The 21,762-nt window shown below is 53.7% G+C and overlaps 4 protein-coding genes and 1 long non-coding RNA gene across 8 annotated transcripts in view; 1 reads left to right on the top strand and 4 right to left on the bottom strand.

The window, feature by feature from the left end:
* The window catches only part of HOXB3 (homeobox B3), a 41,254-nt gene extending 40,891 nt beyond the window's left edge, over positions 1-363 (bottom strand). For all 3 annotated transcript variants that reach the window (XM_078375563.1, XM_054256304.2, XM_078375562.1), the window contains exon 1: positions 248-363. The gene's annotated coding sequence lies outside the window, so the exon portion shown is untranslated. The remainder of the gene's footprint in view (positions 1-247) is intronic.
* Positions 364-541: 178 nt separating this feature from the next.
* Positions 542-16,416, top strand: LOC144582879 (uncharacterized). The gene is made up of 3 exons (XR_013536403.1): positions 542-711; positions 13,970-14,089; positions 16,253-16,416. It is a non-coding gene; the product is annotated as an uncharacterized LOC144582879 (long non-coding RNA).
* HOXB5 (homeobox B5) lies at positions 1,377-3,913 on the bottom strand. Its single transcript, XM_002748473.6, has 2 exons — positions 3,236-3,913; positions 1,377-2,589 (listed from the first exon to the last, which is right to left on the bottom strand). The coding sequence occupies exons 1-2, from the start codon at positions 3,795-3,797 to the stop codon at positions 2,342-2,344; spliced, it is 810 nt and encodes a 269-aa protein (XP_002748519.1). The 5' UTR covers positions 3,798-3,913; the 3' UTR covers positions 1,377-2,341.
* HOXB6 (homeobox B6) lies at positions 5,827-15,020 on the bottom strand. Of its 2 annotated transcripts, none has more exons than XM_054256306.2 (3): positions 14,516-15,020; positions 7,776-8,300; positions 5,827-6,709 (listed from the first exon to the last, which is right to left on the bottom strand). In XM_054256306.2, the coding sequence occupies exons 2-3, from the start codon at positions 8,188-8,190 to the stop codon at positions 6,450-6,452; spliced, it is 675 nt and encodes a 224-aa protein (XP_054112281.1). In that variant the 5' UTR covers positions 8,191-8,300; positions 14,516-15,020; the 3' UTR covers positions 5,827-6,449. The 2 variants fall into 2 exon arrangements, with proteins under 2 accessions (XP_054112281.1, XP_054112282.1); XM_054256307.2 differs by having other exon boundaries at positions 7,776-8,268.
* An 872-nt stretch (positions 16,417-17,288) lies between the features above and the next one.
* On the bottom strand, positions 17,289-21,747 carry HOXB7 (homeobox B7). The gene is made up of 3 exons (XM_017972695.4): positions 21,654-21,747; positions 20,178-21,275; positions 17,289-18,153 (listed from the first exon to the last, which is right to left on the bottom strand). The coding sequence occupies exons 2-3, from the start codon at positions 20,575-20,577 to the stop codon at positions 17,900-17,902; spliced, it is 654 nt and encodes a 217-aa protein (XP_017828184.1). The 5' UTR covers positions 20,578-21,275; positions 21,654-21,747; the 3' UTR covers positions 17,289-17,899.
* Between the last annotated feature and the right edge of the window lie 15 nt (positions 21,748-21,762).

Raw genomic sequence — 21,762 nt, 5'->3', positions numbered from 1 at the left:
CCACACAAACACTTTTCTCCACAGAGTCAGGCACTCTTGCTAGTAAAAACCAGGCACCCCAGACCACTGAGGCCTTATGAAACTGAGGGCACTTACTTCAGGCACCCAGTCCCTTAGAAGTGAGTGCATAAAACAGGCTAAATATCCCCTACACCACCCCACAGCCCCAGCTGGAAGCAAGTTTCCTTATCCCAGTCGCAAGCCCCAGAATCGCAATGGGTAAAAGCGAAAGCTGAAAGCGACTTACTGCGGGAGTGCTGGCCTGGGCCGCCGCTGCCTTCTGGGCTGGTCCTGCTGCTCTAGGCTGGGAGAGTGCTCACCTATCTCTGCCCCTTCCCCACCACAGCGAGCAGTTAAAGTGTCACTTAACATTCTGGAGAATGTGAAATATACTGCGTGGTGTCAACTCCCCAAAACCATAAAACTAACTTTATGGACCTCACGTGACTTTCTCGAGCCAGTGAGGGGTATCTGTCTGACTTCTCGGCGATTTTTACGATCTAACTTCGAGATAAAACCCCTATCCATTTGACATCTAAATGTCATAGCGACTTTTGGGATAGTTTGCTATCGACAAAGGGGGACAAAGTCAAGGGGTGAAGGGAAAGGAGGGCCAAGTAGAACCTCCACGACCCACGGCTGCCTCCTCACCAGCTCCCCCTCCCCCCAAGTCCAGTAAGAAGTTGGGCCAAGCTGGAAGGGATTGACCGGGTAAGTGTCCAGACTTGACTCTTGCGCTCAGGGTGGAAGCTGACTTGGATGGAGGTGGACTGGGCCCTGGCCCTGGGCAAGGCTGAAGGGGAAACCAGGGGTCTTTCTGCAAGGACCCCAACTCCTAATCAAGAGGGAAGATCAGTTGGGCGCCTGGAGAGAAGGAGCCCTTGATAAGGGTAGAGAAGGCTGAGGGTGAGAGAAATCATTTGAAATCCAGCTGATTTTTTTTTTTTTTTTTTGCTTTAGTTGGTGGCAGAACTGAATTGGGACTTAGAGTAGGAGACAGGGGGCTGGGCAGGCCTCTACCACTCCCAAAAGGCTGGGAGCCTCCTGCTGAGGACTTAGGCCCAAATTACTTTCCCAGAAGGGTTTTCCAGAGGCTTCCTTGGCCAGCTAGTGGAAGACCAGGATGGACTCTAGCTCAGCCTTTCCCCTGCCCCAGCCCCACATGGGGTTTCTGGGCCTTGAAGTCCCCCCAAGCATGAAGGTCTGTTCCCTGGCCCAAGCACTGTTGACCAAGCCAGGGACTTACAGGACTGAGAAGAGCTGTTAGGGAGAGCCTACTTTTTCCACCCTGCATCCGAGATCTACTAAGAATGGTCCAGGATGTGCCCGGGATGGGAGAGGTAAACCCCTCGGAGAAAAGACAAGTGGAAGGGCAATGGAGTGGGGGAAACATTTATTTGACTTCAAGGAAAGCTACAAACATATACCAAAAGCGAATCACCGAGACAGGCCCCGCAAAGACAGATTTCACACGTAGCACAGCATCCGCTCGCTCACTACAAATGGTCTTGGAAGAGAAATGGGTAAGGAACAGATGGGTCTGACCCAGACTATCCCCATATTTACAAGCTTTGGGCCCTCTAGCCAGACCTATGGATTCACAGAGAAATACACAAGACATATTACACTGAAGATCGTTTTTGTTTCCGTATACTCCCAGACCAGGCCTTGTGGGGCCTACCCAGGCAGCAGGAACTTAAATCTCACTATCTTCTTTCTCTCTTCTCAGTATCACCCCTTTGGTCCTCCCCAGCCTCTTCCCACCCTAGAACCAAGCCCCTAGGAGACTTGGGCCTGGGGAGTGGGGAAGGAGGGAAAGGAGAATGAAAAGAGACTCCATCTCAGAGGCCAGCTCAGCTTGGCCCCACTGCGGTACTACCCCAACTCAACTGCTGCCCCTTAGAGAAGTTTCCAGCTGAAACTCAAAATACAGTGATCATCTTTTTATAAATAAGTTAGAACACAGATGGGGAGGGGAGAGTTCACATTAAACATGCGAATTTCTTTTTTTTTTTCCCTGGGGGAAGGACTGCAACCACAGACACAAACATTCAGAAACACTGGTGGATTTGGGGCAAGCGGAAGGGAGTTGGGAGCATGGAGGGAAAATAATAATTATAATTATTATTAACAATAATAACAAGATAACCAGTCCAGGAGAGAGGGAGCCACAGGAAGACCTAAGACCAAAGGAAATATCGAAATATCTTAACACAAGGCTGGGGCGAGGCAGGCTTGTGGGAACCGGTCCCCAGCGGGCTGCGGCAGTGCGGGGAGGATTGAAGGGGCCAGGGCTGGGGGTGGCACGGGCTCTTGGGCCGCTGGGCTCCTCTGGGCGGGCTCAGGGCTGGAAGGCGCTGCCGGCTGTAGCCAGGCTCATACTTTTCAGTTTGTTGTCCTTCTTCCACTTCATGCGCCGGTTCTGGAACCAGATCTTGATCTGGCGCTCCGACAAGCAGAGTGCATGGGCGATCTCGATGCGCCGTCGCCGGGTCAGGTAGCGGTTGAAGTGGAACTCCTTTTCCAGCTCCAGGGTCTGGTAGCGGGTATACGCGGTCCGGGCCCTTTTCCCGTCCGGCCCAGTCATATCTAGAGCAGATAGAGGAAAGCCGCAAGGCAATGTTATTCCGGTTAAGGGAGGGGGCACTGGGTGGGAGGGGGCGGGGGAGCAGGACCCAGGCGTCCCGGCACCCAGCTCACCGCAGCTCCAATCCTCTCTACTCCAGATGCCCACATTCAAGCTCGATTTCTGCACCCCCTTCTCCCGCATCCCCCACTTCTGCCGGCAGCCAATGCGCCCGGCTTTGTCTCTTGCTGACTCCTAGTGCCTCACCCTTGGCTGGGCTCAGGCGGCCGCTCGCCCCGGAGGGAGGAGAGCGGTTGCACTTTTGCCCCAGAAAGCTCACCCTTTCTTTGCTAGCGGTAGTCTCAAAATTTCAGGGGTAAGCAGGACTCTTCCCCACATTATATGAACCCCATCCTTTATCCTAATGCTGGTATAGCTGAGCTAATAAAAACCTAAGCCGAAGCTGGCAACAAATTATTAAAAATACCCCCCACCACAGAGAGACCCTGTTTGGCTCTGTCTACAAAGCTATGAGGCCCCTCTCAGAGACTTCTCCCCCTTGGAAAAATAAATCTATATTTGGGGGAAAGCCAGGTTCTCCTTGTCCCCACATCCCACCCCAAAACGCAGAGAAGGAAAGCTGAGAAGACAAAAAAGAGAGAGAATTACCGTGGCTGATGTGAAGCTTCCTCATCCAGGGGAATATCTGCGGAGTCTGCCCCTCGGGCGCGGCTGTGGAGGTGGCCATGGGCTCTGGCTGCGCCCGAGCTAAGCTGGGGCTGCTTAGCTGGCTCGCCGCTTCCTCAGGCTCCGAGGACGCGCTGGCCTCGTCTATTTCGGTGAAATTGGCGCTGGAGCTGGCCGAGGTCGCCTGGTCGGAGGGGGACGAAGCAGAGGGCTTGGCTCCGTGGCTGTCGCCGTTAGTGCAGGGCAGGGACTCGGGCGAGGACAGGGAGCAGCTCGAAGCCGCTTGCCTGAAGCGGGGCTCCTGGGCGGACGCCGGGAAGGCGCGCGAGCTCTCGCCCACCGCCCCAAAGTGGCTGGAGGAGGCCGAGGAGCGGTTGACGCTGAGGTCCATCCCATTGTAATTGTAGCCGTAAGACCCGGTGTGCATGGCAGCGGGATCCCTGTAAGAGCCGCTCAGAGAGCTGCCACTGCCATAATTTAGCAACTGATAGTCCGGGCCATTTGGATAACGCCCCGAGAAGGAGTTTACAAAGTACGAGCTCATTTGGGTGATTTTGGAGGGCTTGATTTGTGGATCGTGGTCGTTATAACCCTGTGCTTCACGATTTATGATGTATTAATGAATTATAGCGATGCACTGTACTTCGTTTTGCTATGTATGCGGCCAAATATGGGGGGGGGTTGGAAGGGGGGTGGGGGGGCGTTAGGGAATCACGTGCTTTTGTTGACCAGTCGTAAATTCTCGCTGATGACCTCAAGAGGTAATTCATGCTCTATGGTTACAAATAATGACGATCCGAGAATCGTTAGGGCCGATTCAATGCGAGCCTCCGAGAGAGGGGGAAAAAAGGAGAAGGGGGAGAAACGGGGAGCAGATTGGCGTTGGCCTCTGAGCAGAGCGCGCCACCTCCCGGCGATCGACGGGAGCTCGGGAGGGAGACCGCCATGGCGGCGGCGGCTGCCTCCCTGTTGGCTCCCTGCAGCCGCGGGGAGAGAAAGAAACCCGGCCAAGGCTCAGCCACAGGGTTGAGCGTTTTAGAGCAGGCGTTAAGCTTTTTACCCACTTTCTTGTGGGTGGGGTTAGCCTCTCTACTTGGGTCCTTTTCCCTACATCATCGTCGTTATTATTTTAACTTTGGATGAGAAGATCAAAGATTAAGTTGCTTTTCCCTTTCTTGGGCTTTGCAAGTCTCTGAATTGGGGGCGGAAATGGGGGAAGGGTTGGAAGTTGTGTGTGAAAAACAATTATTGCAACAGTTTCTCCCCCGGAGCTCAGCCCGACCTGCATCCTGGAGGGACTGCTATTGCTGTCCACAGCTCCCAGACCGAGCGTGGGGCTGGACGGGTGGCTTGAAAAAGCAGCAGGGGAAGCGTTCACTTCTCCTGGGCCACTTGGAAGTTTGAAATCCCCTTCCTGACCTCCTTGGTGGTCCTTAGCCCAGGCCTGGGGAGTGGCAGAGCAGGACAGGGACCCCAGAAACCCAGCACAGCTGAGGCTAAGCGGCCTAGTTGCCGAAAAGACTGCAGCGGCCACCGTGTCGGTGGCTTGGGTTTGAGTAGTAACATGTGTCTGAGAGTTTGTAAAGCAGGACCCTTTCCCTCCTCCTCGGCTATTGCATTCGGAGGCCCCACTCCAGGCCCCTCATTCGCAGCTGGGCAGTTTGAGAATTTGCCTGGTGGCAGCCGCCTTCCCGAAAAAGGGGTTCCAAGGACCCGCACGGTTTGTTGAGCACGCTGGGCGGCCAGAGACCGCCGCAGCTGGGCCCCTATTACGAGGCGACGATTTTCTTTAAAAAGGGAGCGAGAGGGCGGAGGAATAAAGGAAAACAGTGTCCACAGCTTGCCCTCTGGGTGCCCGTGGGAGCGGAGAGAGAATGGGCCATTCTGGATTGAAAGGATGACACTAAATGCCCCATCACCTGGCTTCCTGCCCTGGGGTCTCCAAGGAGCAAGGGAAAGCCGTGCCCCTCAGCCTGTGCCTGGCTGGTGGCTTTACATTCCCCTACTCATGGCTGATCTCCTACTTGAGGTGGGAAGGGGCACCTGGAGCCTTCAGCTGCAGGGCGAGAGATACCCAGTGGCCCCATTTTTCAGTCTCCAGAGCCACAGGCAGGGAGCAGAGGGCCAAGGCTGGTGAAGACCTGGCCATGTGGACAGCCCAAAGGCGAGGGGCCTCTGCCGAGGTGAGGGCAGAAAAGTGCTGCAGAGGCCCCCAGACTCGATGGCTCCATCTCCACAAGAGAGCATTAGGGGCCTCAGTGGCTCCTTTAGTGCTGTAGACACAGGAGGAAAGGCTACAGAATGAGAGAGAAACAGCCCCTCTCCATCCCCCAAGTCTGCACGGGGAGAGGCGGCTGTAAGGCTCAGCACCAGGGAAACGCAGCGCTGGGGCCTGGCCAGGATGGATCGCTCCAGCCTTTATCTCAGCTGCAAATTCCCAAGTCGAACAGGGCCCGCTACGCGGGCCAGGGTTCTCGCCTTTGCTGAAGATTTCTGGCTCAGGAAAGATGGAGAGGCTGGGGGTTGGAGGAGAAGAAAAAATGGCAGGGGAAGATAGGAGGTGACCGAGCGTCGAGTTTTCACATCTTTATTATTATTATTAATATTAATATTATTACCGAAGTATTTCACGTCCAGAGCTAAGACAAGACTACAAACACAACACATAGAAAATTAATAAAATAGAACTTTGTTTTCTTCTGAGGCTCCTCTTCTTACTTCTAGGTAGTATGTGCTCCTTCCAGTGGCTTTAAGGAGGGGGTGGGAGAGACGACAGATCTGGGATCAGGGAGTCTTCAAGGCCCCCGCTGAGGGGACAGCGAATCTACCTTTGAACCGTGCACCGGGGACATGGACGAAATGAGACGCGACAGGGACAAGAGCATTTTGCTCTGCATCCAGGAAACATCAAGTGAGTCCGATCCTCAGTTCTCACCGGGAAGCCTGATCAGGCTGAGGCGGGTTTCTCGGGAAAGAAGGGCGAGGGGTGCTGGGTGGGCTCGAGCAGTGAGGCCTCTGAGCACCCGCCGGGAGCTGTGCGGGCGGGGGCGTCCAGGAGAGCGCTGGCCCCGCCTGTCCTGTGCCAGAGAGCAAGTCTCCTGGCTCCCCCACCCGAAAGCCTTCCTTCCGGGGCTCTCCGACGCCCTTGGCTCCCACAGGCCTTTCCCCTCTCGTCCTCCCTCCCTTTCCAGCACCTTCACTCGGCGGGTTTTTCTTCCTCCTCCTCGGCACTGAGCTGAGAAGCGCTGAGCAATTTGCTCTCCTTTTTCCACTTCATGCGTCGGTTCTGGAACCAGATCTTGATCTGCCGCTCCGTCAGGCACAGGGCGTGCGCTATCTCGATGCGCCGCCGGCGCGTCAGGTAGCGATTGTAGTGAAACTCCTTCTCCAGCTCCAGCGTCTGGTAGCGCGTGTATGTCTGGCGGCCTCGCCGGCCGCTGGGCCCAAAGGAGGAACCTGTTACGCAGAGTGGAGATGCTGAGGCCTGGAGTCAGCGGGCCCAGGGGCCCCCTCCCCTAGTCGACCCTCAAACAGACTCCAGTCTGCACCCTGTACCGGGATGCCCTCCACTCTCCCGGTTCCCTTCCCCCTTTTCGCACTCCTCCAGCGCCCCCTCCAGATTCCCTCCTGGTTTCCTAGGCCTGTGCCGCGTGTCTAGACTCTAGATGGGGGAGGGGAGGAGCAGTTTGAACTCCCACCTGAGCCTGGGGGGAGGGGCTGGCCAGGTGTGTGTCTTCCTAGTTGCATCTTGTTTTTCCCTCCCTTTCCATCCATCCAGCTCCCCCCACCCCGCCCACCCAATGATAAATCCAGGCCCTTAATCAGTAATGACGTAGATCGATCCGTAGTCCACATTAACGGCTCCTCACTTTCGAGTCCGGCTAATGGACGTCAATTGGGACTTGAGGCCAACAAATAATCCAACCTGAGACCCCGCGCCTGTTTCTCCCTCTCTCTCGCTCCGCCTGCTCCCTCTCTCTTCCTTCCTCTTAATCCTTCTCCCTCCTCTAACTACCAACCACCCCTTTCCCGGTGCCTCATCTTGCTCCAGCCCCCCGCTCCGGGAAACACAGTTCCAGACACACTCAACTCTTCCTCTCCAGCGTCACCCCCCACCCCCTTGCATGACGCACTCCGTTTTTAATGGAGCCGTCTTTGGTTGGGGGACCCTACCAGGGCTGGGAGAGGGACGGGGGCGCCAAGAAAAGCCAAGCCAGTGACTGTGGTCCCCTGCTCCCTTCCTTGTCCTGGAACCCCCGGCTCTGGCCAGGCGCCCCAGGAGAGTCCACTCGCTCCCCCTGGCTCCCAGCGCGGCTGGGACTTTGCAAACTTTGTAACTCCTGCCTACCAGGGGATAGGCGAGAAACTCCAAGCAGGCGCCCAATCTTCTATTATTTCCTAACCGAGACGCCTACCCAGCACCCTGTGGGAGAATGGGAAGGTGGGGGGACGCTCACTAGTTCTGTGTCCGGGGTGGGGGCCCACGGGAGCCAGGGCGACGGCGACGGGGAGTCTCACTCACTGTTGCACGAATTCATCCGCTGCATCCACGGATAGACCGGAGTGGAGCACTTCTGCTCTTCCGTCTCGCCGAACACGCTCTTGTCCTGCGCGCAGTCCGACTTCCGCGGCTCGGGGTGGAACGGGGGCGGCTCGTCGGCACCGGAGAGTGCGCAGGCCGACTCCTTCTCGCGGTAGAAGGCCGGCGCCGGCCCGTAGTCGCAGGGCGCCGCTCGGCCGTAGCCACCGCCCGCCGGCGGATAATAGGAGGAAGTGGCAAAGCCCTTGTCCTGGCCCGGCCCTGGCCCGTAGGGCGCCGGGTAATGCCTCAGCGGGTCCGCATAGCCCGACGAGTAGAGCGGTAGCTGGCCCAAGAAGGACTCCTGCCCGCTGGCCAGAGTGACGGGGAAGGTGGAGTTCACGAAATAGGAACTCATTGGGAGGGGAGGCGCGCGCGGCCGCTGCTGCTCCGCCGGGTTTATGATTTGTTGTGTTTTATAGTCCGAGCGCCGCGCCTATTAGTAGTATATCCGAGATTGGGTTTTAGCTGAGGGGGGATGGCGAGGTGCCAGTGAGGGCCAGAAGGAAATACAACCATCTGATCCAACACTGACCAATGGCAGAGGCAGGAATTGTCAAATAGCACCCAGGAGGAGCGCAGCCCGCACGAGGGACCCGCGCACAAACCTATCAACCTTTTTTTTTTCCTCCTTCTCTTTCTCCTTCTCCTTTCTCTCTCTCCCTAACAACAGAACGCGTCCTGTTCCACCTACGTAGGATATGTGAAATAGGCTCTGTGCTTTTGAGGGGGAAGGGAGCGTTTAGATCGAGACCACCCCACTCCTAGGTGATTAAATAAATGTATCTCTCCCCCACCCCACGCAGGATAGGAAAAAGTTAATTGTGTTTTCAGAAAAGTTAACCCCTGCGTTGCTTGGGCCCCGTCCTTCCAGGGAGAGGTGGGTAAATGTTTCCGAATCTGCTTGAGAGAGAGAGAGACCTAAAGAAGGTTTGTTTCTAGGGTTTTGTGTTGGTAGAAGGTGAGAAGAGTTCTCCGCTAAGAAGAGAAAGAAGAAACACCCTCCTCCCCAGGTTTTGAACATCGTTTTTCCTGTTTATCAGATCTGCCCTTTCTCCTCCAAGCCTCGGGTTATTGTTCCTGCTTCTCCACAGCCCTTCTGATCTGGGGGGGGGGGGGCAGTCCAGATCCCACTGCCTAGGAGACCCAGAAGACTGGGAGCTGGCAGGAGGGTCTGAGCCCAAGCTTCCCCCTCTGGCTCTGTGGCTAGGCTGGGAGCTTCTTGGAAGGCAGTGTCCGGACAGCTGCCCAAGACATCCTGCTTGCTTCTAGTATGCAGCTGCTCACTCTTGGCAGGGGAAGGGACACTGGGGAAAGGGACTAGCCCTCTCCTCACGTGGTGATGTGGAGTGAAGGAGTCAGGGGTCTCCCTCAGCCTGGGTGACTTTATTTGTCGATCCCCATCCTGCCTGTAACCCTCACTCCAGCACCCTCTGCAATCTCAAGAATAGTCTGGGCTACAGGATTTTTAGGAATCAGGGATGTCCCAGTAAATCTGGGCATGAGGAAGAAATCATTCTTCTTCCAGTTGTGGGTCTTCAAACCATCCTGATAATTGAGGCAGTCAGATACCCCTAGGAAGAAAGACACCCTCACTCCTCTTGCGAGTGTCTGTAGGAGCTGGCAGTTCTTTTTAAAATTAATTCTTTCCCAATACTTGGTTTTTGCTCTAGTTTGATAGGGAGAGAAGGATGTTTGAGTTCTCCCCGGGACTCAGCAGGCAGCTTCCAGCCATCAGCCAGCGTCTCCTCTCCCTTCTGTCTGTGTCTCAGCATTGCTACAATTCCCTCCCACACCCCACGTTTGTATCATCAGCTTTGCTGCCTTACAAGCTTGGGTGTGTGAGAGAGTGTATGTCGCTGGCTCTTTCATCCAAGGAAAATGAGCATCGAAAGCCCAGGCTGGGAGACAGGGCCACAGTACATTTCCAGCCTTCTAATATGCATACACAGGCCAGGTAGTGAAGGATGACAACCCTCAGACTTGGGGACAAGAAGGGGTCGGGGCAGGGAACAAAGTCAGATGTCAGGCTAGGCTGACCCTCCTCTGTCTTGTCCTTCCTTTGGGCTCTTTTTTCTGGCTGAGCTCTGCCGGATGAAGATAGTATACAAGACACTAGGGAGGGTGGTAGGGAGCTGAGCTTAGAGGACCAAGGCTGGGAACTTATTTGGTTGCAACATGGTCTCCAAGGCTCTCTGAACTCAGGGCAACTTCTAAGCTGTAACTTAATGGCAAACTGGTCATCCCTGGATGTCCCTCCAATCACTCCCTGACTCTATGGGACTTTTTGATAGGCATTTAAGAAAATAAATTAAAACCCCCTGATGATGAAGAACAATAAATATTCCAAATTTAGCTAGGGTTGGGCTCACTTCTAGAGTGGACTAGGGGCCATTTGAACAGAGGGAAAAAAGTGGGAGAGAGTGCTTGCATGCACCTCCTCCCTACTGCTGAGGCTGAGCCCTGGGTCTCAGCCTTCCCTGCCTCCTCCCTGGCCACAATGTCCCCATCCTAGCACTAAATAGTGTGGTCTTCTCTGTAGAGTTTGAGCAAAATGAGATCTGGTGAGGAAGGGAGCATTTCCCTGTGACAGAAGCAGGAAAATAATTGTCTTATCCTTAGAGTGACAGCCCCCAAATTAACCTCACCTCTGCAGGTTGCTTGTCTGGAGATGGAGCCCCTCTGGGCAGGGCCTGGGCGCCTGGAGTTGGGCATGAAAGGAAATAGCGCCTCATCCTCTTATCTAAACCCAGAGGTATTTATGAGCGTTTATTCGTCTGATCCGTTTGTTTGGGAAAAAGAGCAGACGGGCAGGGCTGGCCAGAGACCGACTGGTTTCTGGAGCCAGATCCTTACAAATCTGTCTGTGGTTCGGTCCACCGACGTCTGTCTGTCTCCATTGGGGAATATGTAAATACACAGCAGGCACAGACTTCTGCCAGTCTAGGGTGTCTCTCCCTGCCTCAACGAGGAAGTGTGTGTTCAGAGAGATGAATAGAAATGTGTACCAATTCTTGAGTACATAACTGAGGGATTGTACAGATACCCCACAGGCAGGATTTATAATTGTAATTTTCTCTGCTGTGAGCCTGCAGTCCTGTGGGCAAGCTAACACATTCCAGCTCTCAGGAAAATGTTTCCTGAGTTGTGTTTAGTTCAGGAGTAAAATTCTTGATAGGTAACCTCAGGAGAGATATTTGCCTTTGTGTGTGTGTGTGTGTGTGTGTGTGTGTGTGTGTGTGTGTGTGACGTGTGTGTGGAGGGGGCTGAGACATTGTCCAGGCTTCCAATTTCCTCTAAGCTATAAAGCCCTCCCCCTCAGCTCTTTGGGGTGGTGAGCACCTTCCCTCACCACCCCAACTTTGGCTGGGGTAGTGTTCAATGAAAACATTTCAATCCAATTCTCGTCCTGGACTGTTTCTCTGGGTTTGGGGAACATAAATGTTACCAGGGGTACTGAGTGATTACTCCCATAGGTTGGAGGAGGCTCTTTAGATGAGGCACATTGCCCCAAAATTGGCCCCTGCAAATCAAGGTACAAAGACTTCATTTCCATTATGCAAATGAGCAGCATACTCTTTAATCTTTAAGGGGAGGGGGCAGTAGTGCTGAGCCCACTCTCTGGTTTCCTACCCCCAGGCCCAGGAACACCCCAAGGGTACTGAAGTGTTTCAATACCCTGTACCAGCTCGACTTCTCTACCTGTCCTTTGGATTGCCCAAAAGCAAAACAATTCGGAAGGGCCGAAGACCTAGGCTGGCTCCTTCAGGGCCTCGCTTAGAGCAACTCGCTGAGCCAGGTCTCATAGCCGCCAGAAAGTCACTCACACTGTGGAAAAGCTTAAAGGAGCTGCTCCAGATGCCCAGGCGCCGGAAAGTGCGGGGGCCGCAGCCGCAGTGTTTGTCCCAGGACCACCAGGCCCCTCGACCTCGTCAGACCTGGGCCAGACTCTGACAACACCTTGGCTTGCCTGGCACCACAGGCAATTTCCTGGAACCCCTCTCCCAGGAACTAGGACCACAGCACCTTTAAAGAAACTGCCAGAGCTTCCTCCTACGGCTTGAAAGCCAGAGCTAATCAGTAACCCGTGAGACAGGGGCCAATATTCAAACGTTCAAACGCTGCAGTGGAGGCGCATAGCCTAGCCCTGGCCACCCCCTCCTGGGAAGGCGGTCGAGTTAAGCCAGTGTGAGGGGTCCAACAGGAACGGAAATTACGACGGTGTGGTTCCTTAATGATTTAGCCCCAGTCCCACTCCCAGTTTTTTCCCCAAATCATATTTATGTCGATTTCGCTTGAAACCATCGAGAATGGGGGAGGGGATAGGCACTCACTTGCAGACACCAACAGTTTCCAGAAAACTCAGTTCAATTCCTTCACCATGGACCCACCAACCAAGGAACTGGCAAGACCCACCAGCCAACCCGGAGAACACAGACCCAGTTTGTCTTTTGACAACCGAGTGGAACTGCCGGCCGGCGCCTTCCCTACCGGCCCCCTCCCTTGGCTGAGAAGAAAACCAAATAAACCTTGAACAGCCTTGGCTTCGGATCTCTCAAGCGGCCCCATTCTCTCCCGCGCCTTGGTGGGGTGGGAGTGGGGGTGGCGGTGGGGGTCTCGGTTCTGATCCCTCCACCCTTTGGTTCAGGGCCCCTGGCCACTGGATGCAGAATTAGACCTTTTTAAATATGTCCTAGAGGAAGCCCCTTCCCCTTCCCCTCCCAGCCTCCAGGTTTGAGGCTGGGGTGGGAGGTACGGATGAGGGGGCGGGGAGAGTCGGGAATTGAGGATGGGTGGAGGAGAGACTTGTTCTGTTCTCTAACCCACACCGGGGAATCAAGATCCAGCTGAGAACGTCGGTGTGGACCCGAAATCCCCTGAATCCCTTGGACCCTGCGCGGCCAGGGCTCCAGGCATCGGGCACTGCTGGGGCAGTGTCGCGGGGTTTGCGGCGCAGAAGCCGCGTGTCTGCGAACGGACGGTAGATGGCAGCAAACCGCATAATTTGGGTCCCAGTGAACTGTCTAAGGGAGGATTTATAACCCTCCAAGACTACAGGAGAAAAAGACCTTTAGTGTGGGTGGGTTTGGGAAATGTATCCCTTGAGAATAAGCCCTTAGTGCCGTGGGTGCTGGCGGAGAACTCTCGCTACGAAACCGAGCGGTCCCTCCCGGCGCCCAGGCCGGGCCTGAGACTAGGGCATCTACCCTGGACCCCAGAGCCCCTTCCGCGCCACAAGTGGCCCTCTCCCAGCTTAGGACTGAAATAATAAATATACCCCCACTTCCAACACACCCCAGGCCCTGTAACTCCGGAGCGACCAGAGGCTCGAGGCTGAACGTCCTATATCTGGTCTTAAGAAAGAGAAAAGCAATCACATGTTCGTGCAAACCAAACTAAATCACAATCTCTCCTGCCCTCCACAGCCAACGTCACTTATCTCTTAGCTGGAAACTTCCCCCAGAAGCTCCCTTGCCCCATTTTTAAGTCCTTGCCTCAAGGCTGGCTTCTACTTCCTCCCCACCAGCTACTTGAGGAATCTCTGTCTCTTGCCCAATGGTTCTCCGCCCTCCCCACACCTCTAGAAGGCCTGACTGAGAGATAAATTGGACACCCGAGGGACGGGACTGCCTGAGCTCAGTGCCAGTTAGCTTTCCAGTTTACACACCATTCCATAACTGGATTTTCTTATTTTCTTCTTACATTTCTTTCTTTTTTGTTTTTATTTAAAAGCCTAAAACAAAAACGCACTTAACAGCTCTTTCACAATCACCATGTTTGGACCCAGGAAAGTTTGAAATGTTACCATATCAGACACACACATGGCAATTTTTTCCTCCACCGAAATCCACACATCCCATACCAATACAATGCAAATAATAGAATCGATAAGCGCAGAAACCAACAGCTGTAACCTACCGCATTAAAACCACAAAACTGTCTCCCTGCAGAGCGAGGCTCCCTCCTGCGTGAGTGGCGAGAGATTTGGGCATTCTCGGGCAAGCTTCCTGGGGGGGGGGGGCGGAGGGTCTCCCTCATTTTTGGTGTCTCCACCCACAGCCCTTTAATTTCAAAAACGTCTCCGAAGGGAGATAGCGAGCATTTCTATGTAAATTGTCTTTTCTGTGTTTCTCTAGCCGCCTCCTCTCCCTCGCCGGCCTTGGCGGAGATTCCAGGCCCTACAGAGACCAGGACGTCCCTTAGCGCCACCACCCCACATGCCAATGCAGCCGGGAACCCGGCGATATCCGCACCAGGCAAGAGAACTGCTCGGGGGCAATAGCCAGAGGCTGGGACAAGGGAGGGATGGCAGGAGGGGGAGGGGGCAAACCCACGGAGGCCATAACGACTGGCTTCTTTGGGTGCCACTGAAGCCCAGATGCCCCTATCCTCTCTTTCGTAGCCCCCTTGAGTCTCTCCTCCAAGCTTAAAAGGGCAACTTAGAGCTTGTCTCCTGGCCCTCTTTAGATTCGTCTTCCCGATTCCCCTGCCTTGGCTCCCCCTCCAGGAAGCAGCCACCCCTCTCTCCACCACCGAATTTCCTGGGAAGCTTCTCCCTGCAGCGCCCAGAGGTGGGGTTCAGCCCCGTCTTGGAGTAGGGGAGGAGGGAGAAAAACCCAAGCCCCACCCCCCTACAAAAGCGATGCAAAAGAACCCGAAGAAAATTGTAGAATCTCCCTTACCTTTGCAGACCTTGGGATTTTTTTCCCTCCGGATTGAAAGGAATGGGGAGGGAGGAAAGAAGGAGCATTCAGTTTCTTCTTCAGCTTCCAGATAATATTGTCCCAACGTGAGAGCCGTCGCTTCCCCTTCTCTGACTTGGGAGAGAGGGTGTTTCATTTTTCTGACATTTGCATAGAAAATTGAGTAAGTTCTGTCTTTGAAAAATAGTATCAGGCTGCAGTCCTAGGCAGAGTGTCCATTTACCCTCCATGATGACTAAAATCCCAGATCAGTGAGCAAATTAACTTAGGAATCAAAATTATTTTTGGTTCTCTCTTTGTGCAATTCCCACCCCTCCTGCTCTCCCTCTCCCTCTCTCGCTCTCTCTCTCTTTTCTCCTCACCCCCCTCTCTCCTCTCTCTCTTTTGCTCTATCGAGCTGATACTGAAGTATAAAAATATCAAGAGGCTGGAGCCCTGAAGGACGACAGTGCTCCGACCTAGGTGTGGTGTCCAAAAGAATGCTGCATTATAACCACCAGGGAAATGATAAAAAGTTCATGTTCACGATCGCCTGGCCACATGACCGGCGCCGGCCAATCGCTGGATTCAACCACTCATAAACTTCTATCACAAAGTTGTAAATTTTCATAAAACAACAAGGAATTTATTGCATTTCTTCATGGCTGCTCCACCAGCAACCCTTTTCTCAGTCGCCATCTTCTTTTCTTCTCCTGCTCTCCTTTTGGGGAAACCCCAATCTGAGAAGGGGTGAGATTTGGGGGGGCAGAGAATCAGAGTGGAGAAGCTATAAAGGTGCAGCTAGGAAGGGTTCTTTTCCGAACCTCCCTATTTTCCACAGGAGGTCTGCTCCCTCTTCTAATAAAAGTCTACCCCAAATTCTCTGCAGAGGGACAGTTCTGAGGCAATTTTGGGGTGAGACGGGAGCAGAGGCCGGTGTCTAGTGTCTAGAATTGCCGTCCGCACGTGGGCAAAATGAAAGCTTCGGTGTTCCCTCTCCCCAGCTGAACTGGCACCCTCATTCCTAGCCCTGTAGAGGGCAGAACCCCTACCTGTGAGGCTTGCAGCATTGCGGGCGTGGGGGCCTTGGATCCCCTAGGGCTTTGTTTTTGTCCCAAGAGGAAAGGCTGACAGTCAGACAACCAGATTCTCGCCTCCGCAAACCCAGAAACTGGGGGAGGGTCAAGCCGGATCCTGGCCTCTCCCGCCCAAATGCAGGCAAGTCCAGGTTCCCTATTGACAGCTCCCCGCGCTCTCCAGGGGGCTACGTGGTCAATAATGGGGGAAATTGCAGGTTTAGAAGCCTTTCACAGACAAATTCAAATTCAACAGATCATCCTAAAACCAACCCTCTTTCCTCTTTCTTTCCAAAGTCTGTTTTATAATTTAAATAATTCAGGGTTTATAATCGAATAAAAATCAGTTCGGCGATTCTAGCTGCATAGACACCACCCTCCAGGTCTTGATCCTGCAATCAGCGGGTATTTGAAAGCAAAAAATGAAACAAAAATTCAGCCCAGGTTTCCCAGGTCCCCTGAAATATCCCCGTATTTCAACTTGAGCTACCAATGACCAAATTCAGGAAACGAAATAACCTCCCCTGCCCCAATTTTCTCTTTCTTTCTCTCCCTCTCCCTCTCTCTCTCTCTCTCTCTCTCTCTCTCTCTCTCTCTCTCTCTCTCTCTCTCTCTCTCTCTCTCTCTCTTTCTCTCTCTCTGTGTGTGTGCTGCGGAGAAGGTTCCAGGCTGCTGTCGGCGGCGCGGAGAGCGGGCGGAGAGGCGCGGAGGAAGCCCCGGGCGTGGCGCAGCCAGACTCCGAGAGCGGCCAGGATGCCGCCACACCGCTCATGCTCTTGCTGCCGGACTCATTCCCTTCTCCACCCCCGATTTTAAAGTTTTATTTGGGTCGCTTGTGTCAGTTTAGAACGAGATAAATTAAGACAAAGGAAAGTAAAATAAATCGAAATAAAATAAAGGACTAGCTCTTGCCGAAAATGTTTGTCGAGCGAGCAGGAAGCCGTGAGTGCCCTAGCTGGAGGCTGCTGTGCGCCGACTGAGAGCCTCTACTCCCTGGCCTGGCCTCTAACCAACGCCACCCAAGAAGCCAGAGTGGATTTCGGTGTTCATTTCCCTTTCCTTCGGCTCTTCCTTCGTATGGGGCCTAGCAGCTTGGATTTCAGCTCTGTCTCTGTGCCTGAGTTGCGGCCCACATCCAGATCCCGCAGCTCGGTTTCCAGACCTGAATGAGGAATCGGGTTTGTGGAACTGTGAGGTTTTTGTTGTTTTGTGGGCCTGTGTGACTAAGCATGTGGGCTCCTGAATGCGTTTACTTGGGGGCAAATGTGAATCTGTGTTTCTAAGACAATGTGTGAATGTACGCTGGTAGCAATGTATCTGTGAGTGTGAATGTGTTCACTTGTGTGTGTGAACATGAATGGGTGTGTTCTGACGTGCAGCTGGGATTATATGAATGCCTGTATGTTTATTTGTTAACATATGGATACGAATGTCTGTGTCCGTGACAGTGTGGACATGTGTGATGTCAACCTGTAAACACGTGATCGTGTGCATCATGTACCTCAATGTGTGTAAAAGAGTGTAAAGGGAATGCATGAGTGAAATATCGGGGTTCACTAGTTGGCAGTCCCCACCCAGAGCAGGAGGCACCAAGAAAAAGAACAAACCCAGCACAGAAATGAACCTGCATCAGAAGTCAGAGCCAAGGGGTGATTGCTAACCCGACCCCTTCCCAGCCTTACACAGAATATATGGCATTTGTTTATTTTGAATTGTGTTTTATTTTTCCATCTTTTAGATACACATAGAATGTAAAAGGGAGCATGGGGCCAAGGGACGGGGGAGCAAGAAGCAGCGGCCAGGTGCTTGGAGAGCACGGGAGTTGTAGGTTTTGGGGCTTCCTAAGGCCCCTCGGTGCTGCTACTGGGAAGGCAGAGGCTTAGGAGGGCAGGCAACCACAGGGCTAGTCCAGACCCACAGTCCACAAAGACAGCATCGAAGAGGGCTTACAAAACAGCAAGATTTTACAAAGACCTTACAACAGCAACATAGAAAAGGGTAGGTAAATTCCAGAAAGCTACAGAACAGGTAGATAATGTCCTTCTGATCCTGTACAAAAAAACAAAAACAAAAACAAAAAACAAAAACCTGACAGACTTTCCTATAGGTAGTATTTTTTTCAGTGCTGAAAAACCAATATTTCACCTTTTTTTCTCCTCAAAAAAAAATTTTAAAACCTCTTTCATTTAAATAGTTTTTGTTTGTTTTTACTTCCCTATTTGATTTGAGTTTCCTGATTCAGTTCCTATAGCCAGGCTTCTCCTCCTCTCCCTTTCTCATCTCTCTTCCTCTGCCCTTTCTCCATCCCTCACTCTTCCTCTTCCTCCTCCGCTTCAGCCTTGTCCTGGCCGGTAGTCCCGGGGCCCGCGGCCTTGTTCTCCTTTTTCCACTTCATGCGCCTGTTCTGAAACCAAATCTTGATCTGTCTTTCTGTGAGGCAGAGCGCGTGCGCGATCTCGATGCGCCGCCGCCGCGTCAGGTAGCGATTGTAGTGAAATTCTTTCTCCAGCTCCAGGGTCTGGTAGCGGGTGTAGGTCTGGCGGCCTCGTTTGCGGTCGGTTCCTGCGCACAGTATTTAGAGGAAAATCAGTGAGTGTAGAAAACTCCAAAAGAGTGCTCACCTCCCTCTTAGGCCCTCTGTGATTTGAAGTTGATGGGTGAAGAAGCCCATTTTCCCAATAAACGAAATTCTGGCTTTCCATACCCCAGCCCTTATTCCAGCTGCAGTATCCTTTCAATTGCAGAATTTTCTACGGGCTTCTCAAGGCAAACATTCCCATTTTCTATCCAAGAAGTCTTTTTCAGCCTGGAGCTTCTGAACCCAGGAAAGTAACCTGCTGGCTATTGAAGGCTCTGCTCCTAAGGGGTGCAAGTGGGATGAGGGGAGATTAATCCTCCTTTCACTCTCTAGGATCAAGGACCCTAAACCTCCTCTTTTGAATCCTGATCTGATGCAGAAACCATGCAAGTGACCCTGGAGTGGGGTGCCAGGCCTGGCTTGAGAATGTTTTCCAAGAAGAAAAGGAGACAAAGGGGCCTCAAAGGCCCAGTCCCTCCAAGTCTCCCCCAGAATGTTATGGAATGAGAAAGTAAGAATTTGCAGATTTCCTTGAGCAAAGAGCTGGTCTGACAGCAGTTGACCCTCTGATGATTCTTTTCCAGTGAGTGGCTAAGCTTCAGACAGGGCCAGGGTGTCCTGCCTGCCTGCTTGCCTATATAGTCCAGCTACCTAAAGCAATCTTTGGACCTCTAGGAAGGCACGGGGGAGAGGAGAGACAACAGTCTGGGATAGGATGGAACATGGAATATCTGGGTGGTGAGGGCTGAAGGGCAGAGGGGAACTTCCGCATTAGGCCCAGAACCCTGAGGAGACTTGAAAGAGGTGCTCCTGGGAAGGAAACAGGGGAGGGGGGTTAGGGGCCCTAGTTTGGAGTCACATAAAAGTCAAGCTGAAATGCCTATAAGCAGAAAAATGGGGGCTTTGATAAATCATCTGGAAAGGCAGTTAAACTATGGAGCAGGTAATGGGGTCTATAACCACGAATACTGATGGTGTGAGAGCTGGGCTTCTTCTGGCCCCTGACCATCACTGAGCTGGGTGCCTCTGACAATGAGTCTTGGGTCTTCTGTACTTTGGGGCTAGCCCCCAAGTTCATCTGCTGTGGAACAGCACAGAAAAGAATGTCTGGGCCAGCATTGGCAGAGACCTTATGGAACCTCAGACCCTTGGGGTTCCTGCAGCAGCTCGCTGGGTGAACTACACTCTCTAAGTTTTGATTTGGCTCCAGAGAGTCCTAGCCCCTTCCCGAAGAGGTGAGTCTCTTATCTGGAGTGATATCTCCAAACCTGGCCAGTTTTTTAGGGGTGCCTAGGAACCCTAGGAAGAGCACCTGAGGAAGCTGCAGTCCCATGAGGCTTCTGCCCCTTTCTAGTTTTCCTGTTCCGCTCCCCTACCCAAGTTCATTGGGGTCAGGAGGCTCATCTCTCTTGGTCTCAACCCCCTCCCTCCACCTGCCTCTCTGGCTCTGTGTCCCTGGCTGGGTCCTTTTCTCCTCCCGTCAGGCCTCTAGAGCCCACCACTAATTGAGCTGATGAGAATAATGGGGGAGTGGGGTTCGCTGGAAAGGAAGGGGGAGGGGAGAATTGCTTAGCGCTATGGCCCCCTCCCCCATACCTTATTCGAGCTGGGGTAGGGGGATACACCCAGGGCTGAGATCCTTAGCTAAGAAGGGGGAGGGGGGGAGACCTTAATGGCTATTCTCTGTAAACCCCAGCCTTCCTCCGCAAGCAAACGGCCTCGTCTCCACCCCGTGCCGGCGCTGCTAATAAATATTTAAAGCTAAAAGGCCGAGAGGAAGGGTGGGGGCGGGCTGGGTGCTCGGAGCGCCGTGGCGTCGGCGAAGAGAGACCCGCCGGGAAGCAGAGGGAACCTGAGAGCACCGAGCAAATATGGGGGCGGGGGCGGGGCCGGCCTCCGGCCGGGAGCACTCTGGACGCGGAAAGGGGCGCCCGGCCGGGAAGGGGGCGCCTTCCGAGTAATGTGCTCGGGCCCCTGGGGCTCGGGACAGCTCGGTGCGCGGCGTTACCTGAGCTTCGCATCCAGGGGTAGATCCGGAAGTTACCCTCGGCCGCCAAGTCCGAGTCCCTCTGCTCCTTGGCGCCCGCCGCCTTGGCGGAGTCGCCGGGACACACCCCGGAGAGGTTCTGCTCAAAGGGCGCGCAGTGCATGTTGAAGGAACTCGGCTCAAGCCCGTAGCCGGCCGCGTAGACGCCGGCGGCACTCTGGCCCGCCATGCCCCCCCCGCCGGGGTACAAGCCCTGCATCGAGGCGGCGAAGGAAGCGCCCGAACCCGCTCCATAGCCCGGGCGCTGGGGATTGGAAGCAAATGCACAAGAAGTTTGTTCGGGGAAGGCTCCGGTAGCGAAAACCGAACTTGAGGCTGGATATTTAGAAAATAAAGCATTCGCATAATACAATGAACTCATAATTTGGCCGGATGATTTGTAGGCAGGGACGTTTTAGTGTCGGTTTTACGAGATTCCTTGATATATTACAGAATTAGAGTCCAGATTTACACCAAAAAGGACCCCCTTTTTCCTCTCCGGACCACGTGACCACGCCCACGTGACTTCCCCTCTGCCAATGGGTGGGCTGCCTCCCCACGGCTCCCGGTAATGTGGAAAAAATTGTGTGGCGTTGGATTTATAAAATATGATCAATAATGAATGGGAAAGCCGAGCCCTGTGGATTGGGGCTGGGGGCTCAAGGGCCGCTGCCGACTCCCGCGGGCTGGAGGCAGCTTGCAGGCGAGGTTTGGGAAGGAAGAGATTGAGAGGAAGAGAAAATAAATAACCTCAGGGCGATCCGTGTTGTCACCCCCCTACCCATCCTCTCCAGCCCGTTACCGAGCTAGAGACAAACGCAGGGATTGAATGCATGCAACTGGGAAGGTGGGTGCGTGGGGCAGGTCTGGTCTTTATTAATCCACGCCAATTCTGCATTGCAAGGCCTTTTGGGGAAGTTGTCCGGTTCTCCCAAGACGAGGAATAAGGTGAGCCTGGCTCACGGCTCTGTCTCTCTCTCGGTGCCCCAGATTTGCTGGCGGAGATGAAGCGAGGCTTCCTAGATACTCCTAGGGCACAGGATTCAGCCAATGGGCCTTGGACGCTGCAGTTTCTGGTGGCTAAAAGAAAAAAAAAAAGGTTTCAAAGTAAAAGAAAGAAGGGGGTTGGGTGGTTGGGGAGAGAAAGGAAGGGTGGAGGGTGGCCATGGCGCGCTGCTTTCCCGGTTCCGGAGGCGTATGCCTCAGTGGAGCGTGACTACCACAGAAGCAGAGGCAGCGAAAGAAGGAAGGTGGTGAGCCATGGCCTCAGAACAGAGCGAAGGTGGCCAAGTCCCAGAGAGGGAGAGGCAGGGAAGAGCGGTCTCCCTTCTCCTGCTCCCCCAACAAGAGTCCGAGGGAAAAAAAAAAAATTATGCTCAGCAGGCCTGCACTCCACCTTTATGCGCGCGCGCACACACACACACACACACACACACACACACTCTTCATAGGACTCACAGCAAAACAAAGAGGGAGGTGGCGGGGGACACAGCCACCAGCTCAGGCGCTTGTCTCCAGCGTGGCCTGGGCGCCCTGGTCTCCCAGGCTGGGCAGCCTCGGAACGCAA

Source organism: Callithrix jacchus, chromosome 5, assembly GCF_049354715.1.
Source record: "Callithrix jacchus isolate 240 chromosome 5, calJac240_pri, whole genome shotgun sequence".
Lineage (NCBI taxonomy): Eukaryota > Metazoa > Chordata > Mammalia > Primates > Cebidae > Callithrix > Callithrix jacchus.
The sequence above is the reverse complement of the archived record's forward strand: the minus strand, read 5'-3'. Positions and strand labels throughout refer to the sequence as shown.

Excerpts from the sequence above, each read along its gene's own strand:
- HOXB5 (XM_002748473.6), bottom strand. The coding sequence starts at position 3,797 with ATGAGCTCGTACTTTGTAAACTCCTTCTCGGGGCGTTATCCAAATGGC. Across the intron at positions 2,590-3,235 it reads GAAGCTTCACATCAGCCACG|ATATGACTGGGCCGGACGGG; the intron begins GTAATTCTCTCT and ends TATCTGCTCTAG.
- HOXB6 (XM_054256306.2), bottom strand. The coding sequence starts at position 8,190 with ATGAGTTCCTATTTCGTGAACTCCACCTTCCCCGTCACTCTGGCCAGC. Across the intron at positions 6,710-7,775 it reads GCGGATGAATTCGTGCAACA|GTTCCTCCTTTGGGCCCAGC; the intron begins GTGAGTGAGACT and ends TCTGCGTAACAG.
- HOXB7 (XM_017972695.4), bottom strand. The coding sequence starts at position 20,577 with ATGAGTTCATTGTATTATGCGAATGCTTTATTTTCTAAATATCCAGCC. Across the intron at positions 18,154-20,177 it reads CCCCTGGATGCGAAGCTCAG|GAACCGACCGCAAACGAGGC; the intron begins GTAACGCCGCGC and ends TACTGTGCGCAG.